This window comes from Saimiri boliviensis, chromosome 9, assembly GCF_048565385.1.
Source record: "Saimiri boliviensis isolate mSaiBol1 chromosome 9, mSaiBol1.pri, whole genome shotgun sequence".
In the NCBI taxonomy this organism is placed as follows: Eukaryota; Metazoa; Chordata; class Mammalia; order Primates; family Cebidae; genus Saimiri; species Saimiri boliviensis.
The window spans coordinates 53385616-53402692 of NC_133457.1; the positions used below are offsets into that span (position 1 = coordinate 53385616).

Below are 17077 nucleotides of genomic sequence, written 5' to 3' on the forward strand. Positions count from 1 at the left end.
TGGCTTTCTTTGCATGGAGCTCATTAGCTAAATTCATCATCTGCTGCCACAAAATTAATAATAGCATCCTCTTTTAGTCCTCAGATGCAGATCTCTTGGTTAGGCCAGCCGAAGTTAGAAGACTTAAATCGGAAGGACAGAACAGGAATGAACTACATGAAAGTGAGAACTGGAGTGAGGCATGCTGTGTAAGTGTTAACACTGAGTATCACAAGAACCTAACAATTATGTGATGCCCGTTATTTTGTGCAATGACTTGGGTATCTTTGATGTTTGGTCTTAGGAGTTAAAATTACAATTCTTAATGCTACGCAGCATAGGATAGGAAAGGAGGGCAATGGGTTCTTAATACTTTCAGCATTTAAATGCTAGCTCTGCCCCTTGGCAGCTGCATGGCCGTGGGCAAGCTCTAAAACATCTGTGCTGGCCGGACATGGTGGCTCACACCCCTAATCGCAGCACTTTGGGAGGCCAAGGTGGGTAGATCACTTGAGGTCAGGAGTTCAAGACCAGCCTGGCCAACATAGTGAAACCCCATCTCTACTAAAAGTACAAAAATTAGCCAGGTGTGGTGGTGGGCACCCAAATCCAAGCTACTCAGGGGGCTGAGGAATGAGAATCGCTTAAACCCAGGAGGCAGACATTGCAGTGAAGCTAGATTGCACCACTGCACTCCAACCTGGGTGACAGTGTGAGACTCCGTCTCAAAAAATAACAAAAAACAAAGGTTCCTCATTTTAAAAATTAGTATAATAGTACCAATAAGAATTTGAGGAATTGACATAGCTAAATAAATGTTAACAACCATTGTTATTGAATCTAAAATTGCACTTCCTTTTGATGTGTGAGATGAAATCTTGAATGAACCAAAGGAATGATTCTCAATTGTCTTGGGGTTCAGTTTAATAGTTTGTGTAGTCTGCAGGTCATGATTAGAAGGTATACTTCAGTTGGTTAGAAGAGCTAATCTGAGAAACAGCCAGGCCTCCCAAATGGTGGAGTCTGATTAGCTTTCTGACTATACCTTTTTCTTATCAGTCGGGGTCTAATGGAGGAAGATGCTGAGCCCATCTTTGAAGATGTGATGATGTCATCCCGAAGCCAGTTAGAAGATATGAATGAAGAATTTGAGGACACCATGGTTATCGATCTGGTAGAGAAATTACATTTTTCTTTTGTTAAAATATGTGGGGGCATTGGTGTAAGGTGATCCTCTTAGGCCAGGCACGGTGGCTAACACCTATAATCCCAGCACTTTGGGAGGCCAAGGCAGGTGGATCACCTGAGGTTGGGAGTTCGAGACCAGCCTGACCAACATGGAGAAACCCATCTCTACTAAAAATACAGAATTACCTGGGCATGGTGGCAAACGCCTGTAATCCCAGCTACTCGGGAGGCTGAGGCAGGAGAATAGCTTGAACCCAGGGGGTGGAGGGTTGCACAAGTCGAGATCGTGCCATTACATTTCAGCCTGGGCAACAAGACCAAAACTCAGTCTCAAAAAAAAAAAAAAAAAAAAAAAAAAAAAAACAACCTCTTATTCTCAGAATTCTGGGAGGAAGGGTGACATGAGGAGGAGGTACATTGACCAACAACAGTGGGCATTTGGATCAGCTTGGATGTTTTTGAAGCCTGCTTTCAAAGCAGTCATATTTTGAATTCTGGCAGTAACAGAAACTGATTGTTTTTACCTTCTTAGAAGAGAGCTCATACCAGATCTCTGTCTCAGCACAGCATGTATATCTGGCCTCTTGTGCTTTAAATTTGAGCCTGACAAAAATCCACTGTGTTTCAGCATAACTAAATGCCTAATATGGGACTTATTCAGTATGAAAAGACATGTTTGAGATATGGACATGTTCGAGATATTATAACCATAGATGATACAAAGAACTTATTTTTTTTTAGGAATAATAATGCATGGTGGTTATGTTTTTTCAAAAGCTCTCATCAGTTATAGACAACACATTGAAGTAGTTACAGGCAAAATTACATAGGGAAGAAAAAACAGACTCAGTAGAACAGGACTGGCCAAATGTTTGAAAATTTTTGAAACTGGATGATGGGTACATAGAAATTGATCATACTGCTTTTTCTGTGTATTTGCTAAGGCTGCCTTAAATACCACAGACGGAGTGATTTAAACAGAAATTTATTTATTTATTTATTTATTTTTGAGAAGGAGTTTCCCTCTGTCGCCCAGGCTGGAGTACAGTAGTGCGATCTTGGCTCACTGCAACCTCCACCTCCCAGGTTCAAGTGATTCTCCTCCTCAGCCTCCCCGAATAGCTGGGACTACAGGCACATGCCATTATGCCCAGCTAATTTTTGAATTTTCAGTAGAGACCAGGTTTCACCATGTTGGCCAGGGTGGTCTCACTCTCTTGACCTTGTGATCTGTCCACCTTGGCCTCCCAAAGTGCTGGGAATACAAGTGTGAGCCACCATACCTAGCCCAGAAATTTATTTTTTTTAATCACATTTCTGGAAGCTAGAAGTCTTGAGATGAAGGTTATTTCTTTTGGGGCTTCTCTCCTTGGCTTGTAGATGGCTGCCTTCTTCCTTTGCCTTTAGGTGGTCTTTCCTGTATGTGTGTCTCCCCTTCTTATAAGGGCCCCAACTATATTCAATTAGGGCACACCCATATGACGTCATTTTACCTTAATTACCTCTTTAAAAGTCCTGTCACCAAATACTGGTGTGTTCTGAGGTACTGAATTAGGACTATCAACATACACATTTTGAAGGGACACAATTCAGCCCATAACATTCTGCTTTGTATGTTGCGAATTTTCCATAATGAAAAGTTTTTGTAAGTTTTGTAAATATAAATGAGATCATATTACTCCAATCTATAACCTCCCTGCCCCCACCTCCCACCTTTCCATTTACCTGCTTTGGGGAATTCACAGAGGTTTATCACCTAGTATTTAATCAATTTCATAATTTTTCTGTGACTTTAAAGGGAAGGTATGTCCTGGGCATGTAGGCCCAAAGGTATTTATATGTATTTACATGTTTAGTTTATTCATTATAACTTGGAAGTTTTACGAATTGTTTTTGCCAACATAATTAAAAGCCAGAATTTACTGTTATTTTAAAAATCTGTTTCATATAAAAGCCAGATTCTTCTTCCTTTCAAAATTGACTGTTAGCAGTTCTGTGTATTTATGATACTGTCAGAAATATTAGCTGATTATCACAATTCATTGTCTTAATTTCAGAAAAAAATTAAACCGATTTCTCTTTCTAGCCTCCATCAAGAAATCGGCGTGAGAGAGCTGAGCTAAGGCCAGACTTCTTTGACTCTGCAGCTATCATAGAAGATGATTCAGTAAATGTTAATTACTACTTTTTGTTTATGGTTTCTGGGTCCTGTTTATGCATGAAATTAATAATTATGTTTCTCATCATTTTTCTAGGGATTTGGAATGCCTATGTTCTGAAGTCTGAAGAAAATTTACAAATCTGGAACTCTATTATTTAGAGCTAGAGGCCTATATACTGTGATAGCTTGTATGGGGAAAAACACTTTTGATGTGATCTGATTTGTTTTTTAATCAAATGATTAAGGTCAGTTCCTTTTTGCAGTGACAGAAGAGGAGCATGTAAATTACCCAAGGGAATGTTGGTGAATGTCAACTCAGAAAGACTGACCTGAAAATCATTTGAGTCCTACTATTGGACTTATCCCAATACAGATGTGTGTGTTTTTCTGGAGGGAGGAAGAAATTTTAAATTTTTAAAACAGCTGTCAAGATAAACACTGTTATACACCTGTTTTATGAAAACTCAACATTGAGTAAAAAAAAAAATATTTTTAACTTTATTTTCCTGTTGTACAATTTAAAAACTGTTTTAACATTTTGCCTTTTTATGTTTTAAAAGCTAACCATTTTTATTAAACCTATGAGTAAGCAGCTCATCCTAATTGCTGAAGAGTGTTTTGGAGCTCACTGGGATTTGGTTGACCTTGTGGAACACAAATATGAAGGAGCAGAACATTGACAAGCTAAGATGAAATTCTGATACAGTGCATCTCTGCCAAAAACCACACACCCTCTGTGGATATGGATATGAATTCCCAGATTTTATATACTCTTGAATAAAAAGGTTTATTTTTATTTATAAGTGGGCATAAAATAAGAAATGTCCTTGCAGCCATTTTTCCAACAGATGCTGTACACCGTTCATTTTATATAGACTAGGGAGATTCGAATACAGTGCATTTTCTATTGGTATTTGTTCTGTGCATTTTTAGCAACTTCTACCAGCAAATAAAGTATTCTCAGTAAAACAAAAATGATTCTCAAGTTATCAGTTTGCTGTTTTTACCACTTATTTCATGCCCTGCCAAATTCAAGTTACACAGATTTCCATTTTCTTAAGATAATCATGAAGAAATCCTTTATCATTCAAAAGTAATTTTAAGTGTAACATAACTGTGTCTACTTCCCATGCACTTAATACCCTTATGCGCTAATTTTGTGAATTAAGTTTACTGATTATAGAAGTATGTGCTGCATAGAAGTCTGTGCTTAGAGGGTGAAGTTCCTAAGCTTACCTTGAATTACAGCTACATTTCAGTGTTAAATGTGCATATTAAGAATACTTCTTTTGGGGAAAGAAATTATGAATCTTCAGGACAGTCTACAATGGTTTAGAGTTACATTCTGCCTAGACTCTTATGACTTGCTGCTATTGTTTTTAAAAGCCCGCTTAGTTTCTTCCTTTCTGATTTCTAAAGTAAGCCTCAGAATTTCCAAACCAATCCATCCACAGCTGTTCTGGGCTGGTTTTTAAAGTAGCTGCAACAGAATCATGAGGCTTTCCCTTTTTATGAAATATGAAAAACGTTTTTAAAAATTCTGTGCACCCAGTGATCATCTTTTGTGCGGGAAAGCAAGATGGATGATTTTATTCATCCTTTTAGTAAAAAGACACAAAACATTTTTCTCAACATTTGTACAGTTCTGAAAAAACTTGGTCACCAAAAATGTTTTCTCTGCTAATTCAGCAATTCTTGGGCTCCAGTTAGTTAGGGGAGCTGGGGCATCAATTTCTCCCAGAATTGTGGGCTTCACTGGAAGTGAAGGCACAGGAATGACTGGACTGTCTACCCCAGCCCTGCCTCCCTGTGGCTTTGGCTGGGAAGCAAGCCATGAGGTGCCCTGGCACATGCACAAACTGATCCTTTGTGTGACAGTCTCGTATCGAAAACAGACGCCGACAATTGTAGACTACCATGCCACCCACAAAAAAAGGCTTAATATCTACTCCAATGGGTTTCCAGTTCAGTTTGAAGTCAATCAAATTTTTGTATTTTCGGTGTCTCCTTGATTGGTTTTGCTAGTAATTCTGTAAATTGTACATTTGCAATATGAGGTTTTTTTCCTTTTGTACAATTTGAAACTGATGCTTCACCTTTCCTTTAATAAACTATTCAAAATCAGGCTTGTGGTAGTCATCCTATTGTTCCTACTAGGTATGGCTTTAGAGAGATGATTTCCTGTCCTGCGGCTCTTGAGAGAGTTTGCAGTTTCTGACAATTTGTTAAATGACAGCAAGCTAACCATATTAGTGAGGTGGCGGTTTTGTTGTTTTGGCTTTTTTTTTTTTTAAAGCACAATTCAGGACTAGCTCACTAACTTTCATTCCTTAGATTTCTCTGGAGTGTGGGTAGGCCAAGTCATCTGTTTAGGAGGAGTCTCTGGCAAACTGAGCTTTGCATGAGGCATTCAGGGAGCATCCACTGGCCTGTAGCCTGGGACCTCCCAGCTTGAGATTTTGGGCTTATATGCAAAATTACACCCTGGCAGTGCCCTTTTTGAAAACCACATAGATTGAGTGCAGCTATAGAAATGAGGTTTTCAGCCAGGCATGACAGCTTGCACCCATAATCCCAGCACTTTGGAAGGCCAAGGTGAGTGGATCACTTGAGCTCAAGAGTTCGAGACCAGCCTGGCAACATGGTGAAACTCCGTCTCTACAAAAAATACAAAAATTACCTGGGTTTGGTGGTGCACATCTGTAGTCCCAGCTACTTGGGAGGCTGAGGTAGGAGGATGGCTTGAGCCCATAACGTGGAGGTTGTTGCCGTGAGTGAGCTGAGATTGCACCACTCCTGAACTGCAGTCTAGGTAACAGAGCCAGACCCTGTCTTAAAAAAAAAAAAAAAAAAAAAGTTTGGCATTAGACCTCCTCACTCAAGAAGTCATACCCTACATACTTCATGGGTCTGGCAATACGGGCTGATTTCATGAAATGGCCTAATATGCCTATGCAGAAAAGGCAAAGGTGTGGAAGACAAATCGGCAAGTAAGCTTTCCAGGCAGCCAGGGAAGGAAGGTGATATAAGAGTGGTCTGTCCAACAGCTCACTGTGATGGTTACAAGAATATGAGACTAGATCAGGACTATCCCTCGGGTCAGGCTTGCAAATCTCCCACTTCTGGCTTGACTGTAACTCCCTGTTTGGCCCTGTTCCAGGTAAGTGGCTGCAGCTCTTGCTTGGAATTGTAGAAATCTCATGCTGATATCAGAGGTACACAGAGTATGAGGATCAATAGTTCTCTCAAAGGGTAAAGCCATAGCCCTCCAGAAATCCTTTAAAACCAGAAAGACAAAACAGTCACATCTGTTGAATAGGTGAAGTGGCTGATTCATCAACTCCATCAAGAGTTAACTCCACATGTGGTTGAGTAGCTTTCACAGGCTTCTTTGGCCGGGCAGACCATATTAAGCAGCAGTACCAGGACAAACTATCAGTCCAACCAAAGGCAGAAAGTTGGGCTGGGGAGACCAAGACGGGGTCAGAAAAAAAGCAGCTACAAGAACTTCGCAACAAAAGCACTTTTTAACAAGCATTAGAATGCTGTTGTAGATCTGCTCCCCATTACTCTAGCAACTTGAAAAGATGACTGGCTGTCTCTGTTGGCACTGCTTTGCAAGGGATTCACGCAGGAGGTAAGAAAGCCGTCTAAATGTAACTTTTTGGGTTGAGACACAAGCCCAAGGGAACAGACCACCAACCTCCCTCACCCCTACTCTTATGCCAACCCTTAGAAGTCCATCTCACTTTCCTTATCAGTTGAGTGACAGTACTTCAAAATTGTTAGAACACAGGCTTGGGGTCAAATCCATCAGAGTTCAAATCCCAACCTCACTACTTGTTAGCTGTGTGGCTTAACACAAAGCAGAGGCAAGACCAGCAAGACCTCAGCAGTGCCTCCTACACCACAGCTCACCATATTATGTGCTCTCGGTTTAAAGGCAGACACTTGTCAGCCCTCTGCTCAGTGAACTCAAGTATTTCCCATTTACAAAATAAAGTGTTTTTTTTCTTTTTCCTTTAATGTGAGGGCACAAGCTGGGAAAGGCATTCCCACACAACAGCCAAGAGAATACTCAACTGTCACTACTCTCAAGGCATTCCGTGGTCCATAGAGGCTGGTCCGCTTGACAAAACTTCCAAGATCTTGCATCTTCGGTTTTCTTTGACCAGCTGGGTTTCTGTATGGGAGTTTCCCCACCATCCAAGGCTTCCCTAAAGCTGCTAGCCCAGGTGCTCTCCTGAGCTGGTTCCTCTACCATACCAGTATCCAGATTGCACAACCTGGTGAAGCAGTTCTTGGACTCTCTTCCCTCCAAAAAGGGGGGTGGGGGGGTGGGGGGTGTAAATTGCTTGTATATCCTTTTTTTTTTTTTTTTTTTTTTTTGAGATGGAGTTTCTCTTGCCCAGGCTGGAGTGCAGTAGCACGATCTGAGCTCACTGCAACCTCCACCTCCCAGGTTCAAGTGATTCTCCTGCCTCAGCCTCCACAGCAGCTGGGATTACAAACGCCCGCCACCATGCCCGGCTAATTTTTGTATTTTTAGTAGAGACGGGGTTTCACCATGTTGGATAGGCTGGTCTCAAACTCCTGACCTCATAATCTGCCTGCCTTGGCCTCCCAAAGTGCTGGGATTACAGGCATGAGCCACCACACCTGGCCTTTATGTACTCTTGTATGGACCATAGGAGAGAGCATGAAAGCAAGAACTGTGGGCTCAGAAAACTCACTAGGCAACCAAGGGAGTGACAGACTGTCCAGGACCACCTATGTAGGCTAAGGACTCTGGAGAACAGAGCTCTGGAAGTAGCACTGGAGCAGATGAATGCAACAAAATCTGGATCTGGAGTTAGTCTGGTAGCTGAGAACAGGATTTCCAGCTTAGTGGGAGGCCACAGAGATCAGTGCAAGTCTCTGCAAGTAGTCAGAGCCCAACTAGGATTGGTAATTGAAGGAAAGAGGAAAGATGCTTTAAAAAACAAACAAACAAAAAAAAGGAATGACTCCTAATGGCTACTGGGAATGTGGGGTAGGGGGAAAATTTTTTGAAGTGGGAAAAGTGGAGAATAAACAGTGAAACATTAAGTTGACCTTGAAATAATGATTCACTGTCCAAGCAGTGCTTACAGATCTCTGGAGCCAAGGGCTTGGAACAAGGGAAAACCATCAGTAGCAACAGGACCAGCCCTGGGTTTTCACCACAGAAGAAAGCACAGAGGATGCCCAGGGGAGCGTCTTGGATCAGAACTCCATGGTTGGTCCTTATGCTCAAACTTAGTCTCCAGTTCTGGTAAGACTATTAATGATTTACTTAGTAAAATCAAGTCAACAGTGTGGAGGAAAAACTTTTTTTTTTTTTTTTTTGGAGACGGAGTTTTGCTCTTGTTACCCAGGCTGGAGTGCAATGGCGCAATCTCGACTCACCGCAACCTCCGTCTCCTGGGTTCAGGCAATTCTCCTGCCTCAGCCTCCTGAGTAGCTGGGATTACAGGCACGCGCCACCGTGCCCAGCTAATTTTTTGTATTTTTAGTAGAGACGGGGTTTCACCATGTTGACCAGGATGGTCTCGATCTCTTGACCTCGTGATCCTCCTGCCTCGGCCTCCAAAAGTGCTGGGATTACAGGATTGAGCCGCCGCGCCCGGCCAGAAAAACTATTTTTATTAAAATGGAGTCTCACTCTGTAACCAGGCTGGAGTACAGTGGCGCAATCTCGGCTCACTGCAACCTCTGCTTCCCGGGTTCAAGCAATTCTCCTGCCTCAGTCTCCCAAGTAGCTGGGACTACAGGCATGTGCCACAACATCTGGCTAATTTTTTTTGTATTTTTAGTAGAGATGGGGTTTTACCATGTTGGCCAGGATGGTCTCGATCTCTTGACCTCGTGATCCACCCACCTCAGGATTACAGGTGTGAGCCACCACTCCTGGCCAAGGAAAAGCTTTAAAGTGGTTCACAAGCAAAAAGGACTAAATCATTTTCATAACAACCACTCAGTTACCAATTCAGGTAAGTTAACCATGTTATCTTCAATTTAAAGACAAAATGAACTACAAAGAAGTCTTGAACTTGTGAAGGTTTATTACTGATAAAGCTGTAGTGATTCTGAAACTTGTATCTATGGTAGCACTTAGCAAATGACTGAAATACATTGAGGATACTGAGAGCCAGGGTTGTTATTGTGGTAAAAGAGACCAACACAGAATGGGGGAAGTCAAAGCAGCACCCATGTTGTTGGATTAAAAGTTTCAGTATGGGCCGGGTGCGGTGGCTCAAGCCTGTAATCCCAGCACTTTGGGAGGCCGAGGCGGGTGGATCACGAGGTCAGGAGATCGAGACCATCCTGGTCAACAGGGTGAAACCCCGTCTCTACTAAAAATACAAAAAACTAGCTGGGCATGGTGGCACGTGCCTGTAGTCCCAGCTACTCAGGAGGCTGAGGCAGGAGAACTGCCTGAACCCAGGAGGCGGAGGTTGCAGTGAGCCAAGATCGCACCATTGCACTCCAGCCTGGGTAACAAGAGCGAAACTCCGTCTCAAAAAAAAAAAAAAAAGTTTCAGTATGAACTCATGATTTAAAAATACGACATATGTATTCATATATACATGTATCCCTCATATATATACACACGTATTTGCATAAATTTTCCTAGTTCTGTCTGCTGAAATGCCTCAAAGCAATGATACTCCAGTATCAATGTGAACACCTAGTGCCAGTTTTAGCTTCTAAATGATATAACTGCTAGAAGAAAACAAGAAACTACTACTACATACCTAGTAAAGAAACTCCTTGGAGAAATTGCTAATTCCTGGCCTGAGCAAGAGAAAATGTAAGCCTGGAGCATTACCTTGTCAGAATAAAGAAATACTAAAAAAAATCAGTGGGACATAGTAAAAGGACTTGGGGAGCCAGCTTGAAGGAGCTCCCACTAACCAAATTGGGTCATTTTAAGCATCGAATTGAGTCACATTAAATTTTTTTAAAAAAATTAAGTCCAGTCCGGGTGCAGTGGCTCACGACTGTAATCCCAGCACTTTGGGAGGCTAAGGTGGGCAGATCATGAGGTCAAGAGATCGAGACCATCTTGGCCAATATGGTGAAACCCTGCCTCTACTAAAATACAAAAATTAGCTGGGCGTGGTGGTGCACACCTGTAGTCCCAGCTACTCGGGAGACTGCAGCAGGAGAATTGCTTGAACCCAGGAGGTGGAGGTTGCAGTAAGCCAAGATCGCACCACTGCACTCCAACCTGGCACCTGGCGACAGAGTGAGACTGTCTCAAAAAAAAAAAAAAAAAAAAAAAAAATCAAGCCCAAAATGATATTAAGAAAACAAAAACAGGAGAAGAGAAAGCTCTTCCTTAGGTAGAGTTTCAACTAATAAATATAGATAGGGTTAGTAACTCAACATTTGACAAGAATCATCAATGCACACTAAAATTATGGGGTGAAAGTTTATCTAATTTTTTAAGACAGTGTCTAGCTATCACACAGGCTGGAGTGCAATGGTACAATCTCAGCCCACTGCAACCCCTGCCTCCCAGGTTCAAGCGATTCTCCTGCCTCAGCCGACCGAGTAGCTGGGATTACAGGCGCGATTTTTGTCTTCTTAGTAGATATGGGGCTTCACCATGTTGGCCAGTCTGGCCTTGAACTCCTGATCTACGGTGATCTGCCCACCTCAGCCTCCCAAAGTGCTGAGATTACAGGCATGAGCCACCTCACCTGGCCCGGGTCAAAGTTTTACTGACAGGCAAGATTAAATAATGCCCCACAAATTAGTTATCAGTTCCAAAGAGAAAATGCTAACTACTGTAGAAAAACCTTTGCAGCCACCACTTTAACCATGTGATCAGAATCAATCACCAACAGCAGGAAAAACTGACATCATGTGTTTACTGATGTGACACACTGAAAGGAATATGTGTTAGTCTTATCAAAATCTAAACCTCAGGAAACAATCAGACACCCCAAACTGAAGGAAACTCTACCAAATAACCAGCAAGTAAGCATTCCACAAAAAAACGTCAACATCATTGAAAGGCAGACTATGTAAGACAAAGGACCTCATTCCTAGGAGATACACACAAGTCTTTGGGAACACAAGGTCATGAACCTGCAACTGACTTTCAAAGGGGTCAATTAAATAATTATATATGTCGTACAATTATATAATTATATATCTCATATAATTATATATCATATAATCCTGTTAGATATACATTATGAATTATATTGATACAATTAGTCCATCTAACAATATAGAATATGCATATTCTATATTATACATATACATGTAGAAGAAATGAAGCAAATGTAGAAAATATTAACAACTGGAGAATCTAGGTGAAGTGGAAACAATACAATTCTTGCAACATTTCTATAGACTTAAAATTTTTCACAATTAAGTTTTTTTGTTTTGTTTTGTTTTGTTTTGTTTTTTTGTTTTTTTTTGAGACGGAGTTTTGCTCTTGTTACCCAGGCTGGAGTGCAATGGCGCGATCTCGGCTCACCACAACCTCCGCCTCCAGGGTTCAGGCAATTCTCCTGCCTCAGCCTCCTGAGTAGCTGGGATTACAGGCACGTGCCACCATGCCCAGCTAATTTTTTGTATTTTTAGTAGAGACGGGGTTTCACCATGTTGACCAGGTTGGTCTTGATCTCTTGACCTCGTGATCCACCTGCCTCAGCCTCCCAAAGTGCTGGGATTACAGGCTTGAGCCACCGCGCCCGGCTAATTAAGTTTTTTTTAATGTTAAGAACACATTTCTGGAAATAACCTAAGTCAACATAGGGTACTATACCTTACTGAGCATCTGTTCTGCTAACACATATACCACAATTGCAAACATCACATTTAATCCTCAATTCATGGGGGAATTAGGAGGTAGATAGGGCATATGACATAATATGCCCTATCTATATTGTTTATCTATATTATAAAAATATGCCCTATCTCTATTTTTTTAAATAAACTGAAACCTAAGAAATACTTTGCCTTAAAAGCTTATCATCTGGACCAGGAGCAGCGGCTCACACCTATAATCCTAGCACTTTGGGAGGCCGGGGCGGGGGCAGATTGCCTGAGCTCGGGAGTTTGAGGCAAGCCTGGGAAACACAGTGAAACCCCGTCTCTACTAAAATACCAAAAAAAATTAGCCAGGCATGGTCGCATGCACCTGTAGACCCACCTACTTGGGAGGCTGAGGCAGGAGAATTGCTTTACCCTGCAGTGGGCAGGCAGAGGCTGCAGTGGGCCAAGATCAGGCCACTGCACTCCAGCCTAGATGACAGAGCAAGACTCTGTCTCCAAAAAAAAAATAAAAAAGCTTGAGAGAAAAGGAATACCCAGAGGTGTGAAATAAAAATCAGCTCTAGGGCCGGGCGCGGTGGCTCAAGCCTGTAATCCCAGCACTTTGGAAGCCAAGGCGGCTGAATCACAAGGTCAAGAGATCGAGACCATCTTGGTCAACAAGGTGAAACCCCGTGTCTACTAAAAATACAAAAAATTAGCTGGGCGTGGTGGTGCGTGCCTGTAATCCCAGCTACTCAGGAGGCTGAGACAGGAGAATTGCCTGAACCCAGGAGGCGGAGGTTGTGGTGAGCCGAGATCGTGCCATTGCACTCCAGCCTGGGTAACAAGAGCGAAACTCCGTCTCAAAAAAAAAAAAAAAAAAAATCAGCTCTAGGTAATAACACTATCTGTACTATTTTCTTCCCAGTTTTATTGATTTTTCAGATTTCCACCATAAAAATTTGAATTTATGCTCAAAAAATACAAATTAAAATTTTTAATAAATAATTTTACAGTAAGGCACAATAGAGATCTTTCTAGAATTTAATAAACTTAGTCATTCTAAGTTATTACTGGTATTTGGATTCCCAGGTTTCATGATTGCAAAATGCAGGGATGGGATGTGAATGGGCAGACAGTAATTCAGTTCTTGGTTTCTTTTCCTTTGATTTGTTTACAATGGAATATTTGCATGTTTTCTCCAAGGACGTTGTACCTTCTTGCTGGCCAAGACATCCAGGTCACAGCAGATTCGGGCACGTGTGGAAGAAGGTTGGATGATGTCATCCACAAACCCTGGTGAAGCACAGAAAAGGGAGTGGATCATCTGCACCCCCAGATGATGCCTCCCCTCAACCTTCTGCTCAGCCTGGGCACCATCCCTAGGGCCAGCAGTATGAGCAGTGCCCAACCTGATACAGAGAGGGTAGGCCCCATGAATCCTCCCTTCCATCCCAGCAGCTGGCCTGTTCTGACAGGTCCCCAACTTCTGGCCTAGACGCATTGGGCAAGAAAAGGAAAATGTGACACGTTCCCTGTACCCTGCTTGCTCCAATGCCTCTATCCTGCCACAATTAATTCAACAGGAAACACAGTTAAAATATATCTAGATTTTCAAAAATGGCTACAACAATTCCTCCTATCCTTGCACGTAGTCCTGCAACATGACTTTACCACTTCTCTCATCAAGAGATGAATTTGTATTCGTTCACTTAACCTTGTGAGTTTCTTTGGCCAATAAAATGTGGCAAAAATGACACTGTGCAACTTCCAAACCTCGGCCTAAGCTTCCCTTTGCCCTCTTGCTACTCTCGTGACACCATGTAAGGAAGCCTGGACTAGCCTCCTCAAGGGTGATAGGCCAGGTGGAGAAAGAGTCTAGCTAACAAACAGCAACTACCAAGTAAGTGACGCCATTCTGGACTGTCAAGCCCCAGTCAAGCCACAGAACTGACTAGAGCTGTGTGGGTGATCCCAGGCAAGACCAGCGGAAGAACCACTAAGCTGGGCCCAGACTAAATTGCGAACCCCACAGAACCATAAGCAGAGGAGAAAATGGTAGGTAGTTTAAGCCACTGAGTTACCGGGTGGATTTCTGCACAGCACTAGATAACTGAAACAACACCTAGAAATTTAATACATTTGGGCAATGTTGTTTTAATCATGGTTACCAAAGCAGCCTGTCCCGCTGTCCTTAGTCCTAAGTGATGACTACCCAGGGACGGCCCCAACCCTCACTAGTCAACAACAGATTACACCGCAAAGGCAAAAAGGCAGTTATGTGATACTTTCTGTAAAGAAAGAATGAGCAAGTGGCAAAACAAACAAAGCTGCCCTCTCCGCCTCGGTCCCACCTCTCACTGCTGCAGGGAAAGGGTTGGCAAACTTCTCGATGTACTCCGCCTGTGCGGCTTCCACATTCTCATGCCCTTTGAAGATGATCTCCACAGCACCCTGTGATCAGAGGAGTTCATGAACGTCACTGATGGTCCCAACCTGGACAGACCTCCTTCAACCCGTTATCACTGTGTGTGGCTGCAAATTTCTTGGTAAATCAGTGTACTGGAGGGAAGTGCCAGCTCTTAAGGCCAGAGCACAGAAGGAGGCACTGCCAAGGGGCAGTCAGGACACAAGGGGCTGCATGATGGGATGGGATGCTTCCTTATGGCCTCAATGAGGGGCAGTCAGGCAAAAGCCAGTAGCTTTTCTCCCTAGAGCCCATTCTACCATCTCCATTTGCACTCATCATACTTCTTTGAGCCAAAGACGTTAGCCCTGTTTTCCGTTATTAAATGCACAGTCTCTTACCGAGGGGAATTTAAAGCACTATTTCCCTTTTTCAGTACCATGAGACCTCAGTATACAATTCAGTGGCCAGAGTGAACTGGAAATTAAAAGGATCAGCCTTCAAGTCAGAGCACCTATAAGTCAGCTCTGAGGGGACCTGCAAGTTAATCGGATTCAACCACAATAGCTACTTCAAAAGCAGGGAAGGAGTGAGGAATAGGTCAAGCAACATGAAGCACCTTGTCCAACGTCACCAGGGTCAGACCTACAGTTCAGCTTCTTATGAGCTTCAAAGAGTAGCTCTGGGGCCCTCCCTGGAAGCTGAGGTGGAGTGGGAGAATGTCCAATCTTCCTAGAGGTGACTTCAGTTGACTCAACCCTTTGACCCCTTTACTTACAATACCAAAACCCACTCTGGACCTTCTCACTTTCCTTTCACCTGCCCCACCCAACTTGGCATGAAGACACCACTGTGGGCCTGAAGAAAGGGTACAGGACGGGAGGCAGAGCTATCTCTGAAGCCCCAGGAAGGAGACTTGCCAAGGTCCACGCCCCACTCGCCTCAGTCCTGGCTCACCTAGGGTTACCAGCCTCTCTCCAACATGCCTTGAGCTCTGGCTAGGAGAGTACAATCCTTGGATCCGGAAAGGGAAAAGCTAGAGGCCCTCACCTTTGCTCCCATGACTGCAATCTCTGCTGTGGGCCAGGCATAGTTGGTATCACCACAAAGGTGCTTAGAGCTCATCACATCATAGGCACCTCCATAAGCCTAAAACGGATCCAAATGCTGAATGTTAGAGCCTGAGACAACCAGCTCAGTCCCTGAAAGACCCCAGGAAGCCAGGTAAAATGGGGACAAAAAACAAGAATGGCTCTCCTAGGCTCCTGAAGGTCCACGGTCTGGAAGGCCTTTCAAAGTTAATACTCATTATCTTTTCTGGCTTCTTCCCACGTTGCTTTTAGTTCCCTTGTGTTAGAAGACCACAGACATCTCTACAGGGTTGGGAACAACGTCCTCAAGAGTTCTTAAGGACGAGCAAGATGTACTCCTTCCAGTCCTGGTAAAACTCAGCCAGACCTCCCACCATGATGATGCTGTAGGAAACTGAGCAGGGTCATGGCCTCCAACATGAGGTCCTCACCTTTCTGGTGATGACTGTGACTTTGGGCACAGTTGCCTCAGCAAATGCGTAGAGAAGCTTGGCGCCATGCCGGATGATGCCCCCATATTCCTGTGCTGTGCCTAGGCATGAGGAAGAGTTACTAGATACTCACAAGTCCTCACATGGTTTACCAGCCACTCTCTCAGCTGTGAGGTTTTTCCCACCTCCGGAGAGGGCCATTCCTTACATAGCCCTATCTTCTGGACACCCGGAATATATGGAGAAGTCACAAGTCCTCTGGGAGTTCTGCAAGATCTCCAAATAAAGTGGGTACCTTCCTGGGCAAAGTCAATTCTCCTAGCCCCTACTCTGTCAATGACTTACCAGGTAGAAAGCCAGGGACATCAACAAAAGTGATGAGCGGAATATTGAACGCATCACAGAATCTGACAAAACGAGCCCCTTTCACAGATGAATTAATATCCAAACATCCTAGAAAGAAAAAGATTATCCACACTGAGTATCCAGGCAATTCCCAGTTCTACCCACAGTGGGAATTTGTTTTATAACATCTGGTAAGTTTCCTAAGCCTCCCCAACCGTATAGAACTGTGGGTCAATTAAACCTCTTACCTTTATAGAATACCCAGTCTCAGGTAGTATGTTTATAGCAGTGTGAAAACAGAGTAATACAACCATTAACCCCAAAAAAACCCAAACTCCAAAATACTTAGGTATAAACCTCGCAAAACACATACAGGATGTATATGAGGAAAATGATAATTCTTTTTTTCTTTTCTCAGACAGAGTTTTGCTCTTGTTGCCCAGGCTGGAGTACAACGGCACGATCTCGGTTCATCGCAACCTCCACTTCCTGGATTCAAGCAGTTCTCCTGCCTCAGCCTCCCAAGTAGCTGGGATTACAGGTATGAGCCACCACGCCCAGCTAATTTTGTATTTTTAGTAAAGACGGGGGTTTCTCCATGTTGATCAGGCTGGTCTCAAATTACTGATCTCAGGTGATCTGCCCACCTTGGCCTCCCAAAGTGCTGGGATTATAGGCA

The 17077-nt window shown here is 43.2% G+C and overlaps 2 protein-coding genes across 11 annotated transcripts in view; one reads left to right on the forward strand and one right to left on the reverse strand.

The window, feature by feature from the left end:
* Positions 1-5452, forward strand: part of STAG1 (STAG1 cohesin complex component) — a 417614-nt gene extending 412162 nt beyond the window's left edge. For 4 of the 5 annotated variants that reach the window (XM_074405880.1, XM_074405879.1, XM_074405881.1 and 1 more), the window contains 3 exons: positions 78-188; positions 1039-1153; positions 3254-5452. In XM_074405880.1, the coding sequence (XP_074261981.1) occupies positions 78-188; positions 1039-1153; positions 3254-3487 (460 nt within the window). In that variant the 3' untranslated portion in view covers positions 3488-5452. The remainder of the gene's footprint in view (positions 1-77; positions 189-1038; positions 1154-3253) is intronic. The other variant, XM_003930952.4, reaches the window with a different exon arrangement.
* Positions 1-17077, reverse strand: part of PCCB (propionyl-CoA carboxylase subunit beta) — a 99475-nt gene that overhangs the window by 9852 nt on the left and 72546 nt on the right. For 2 of the 6 annotated variants that reach the window (XR_012519241.1, XR_012519240.1), the window contains exons 11-16: positions 16399-16506; positions 16054-16154; positions 15582-15680; positions 14479-14578; positions 13341-13420; positions 1025-6160 (exon numbers count right to left, since the gene is read on the reverse strand). Coding sequence is in view for 3 of the 6 variants with exons in the window: in XM_003930946.4 (XP_003930995.2) it covers positions 13299-13420; positions 14479-14578; positions 15582-15680; positions 16054-16154; positions 16399-16506 (530 nt within the window). In the remaining 3 variants the exon portion in view is untranslated. Of the gene's footprint in view, positions 1-1024; positions 6161-13029; positions 13421-14478; positions 14579-15581; positions 15681-16053; positions 16155-16398; positions 16507-17077 lie in introns of those variants that run through there. The other 4 variants (XM_003930946.4, XM_074405885.1, XR_012519242.1 and 1 more) reach the window with 3 other exon arrangements.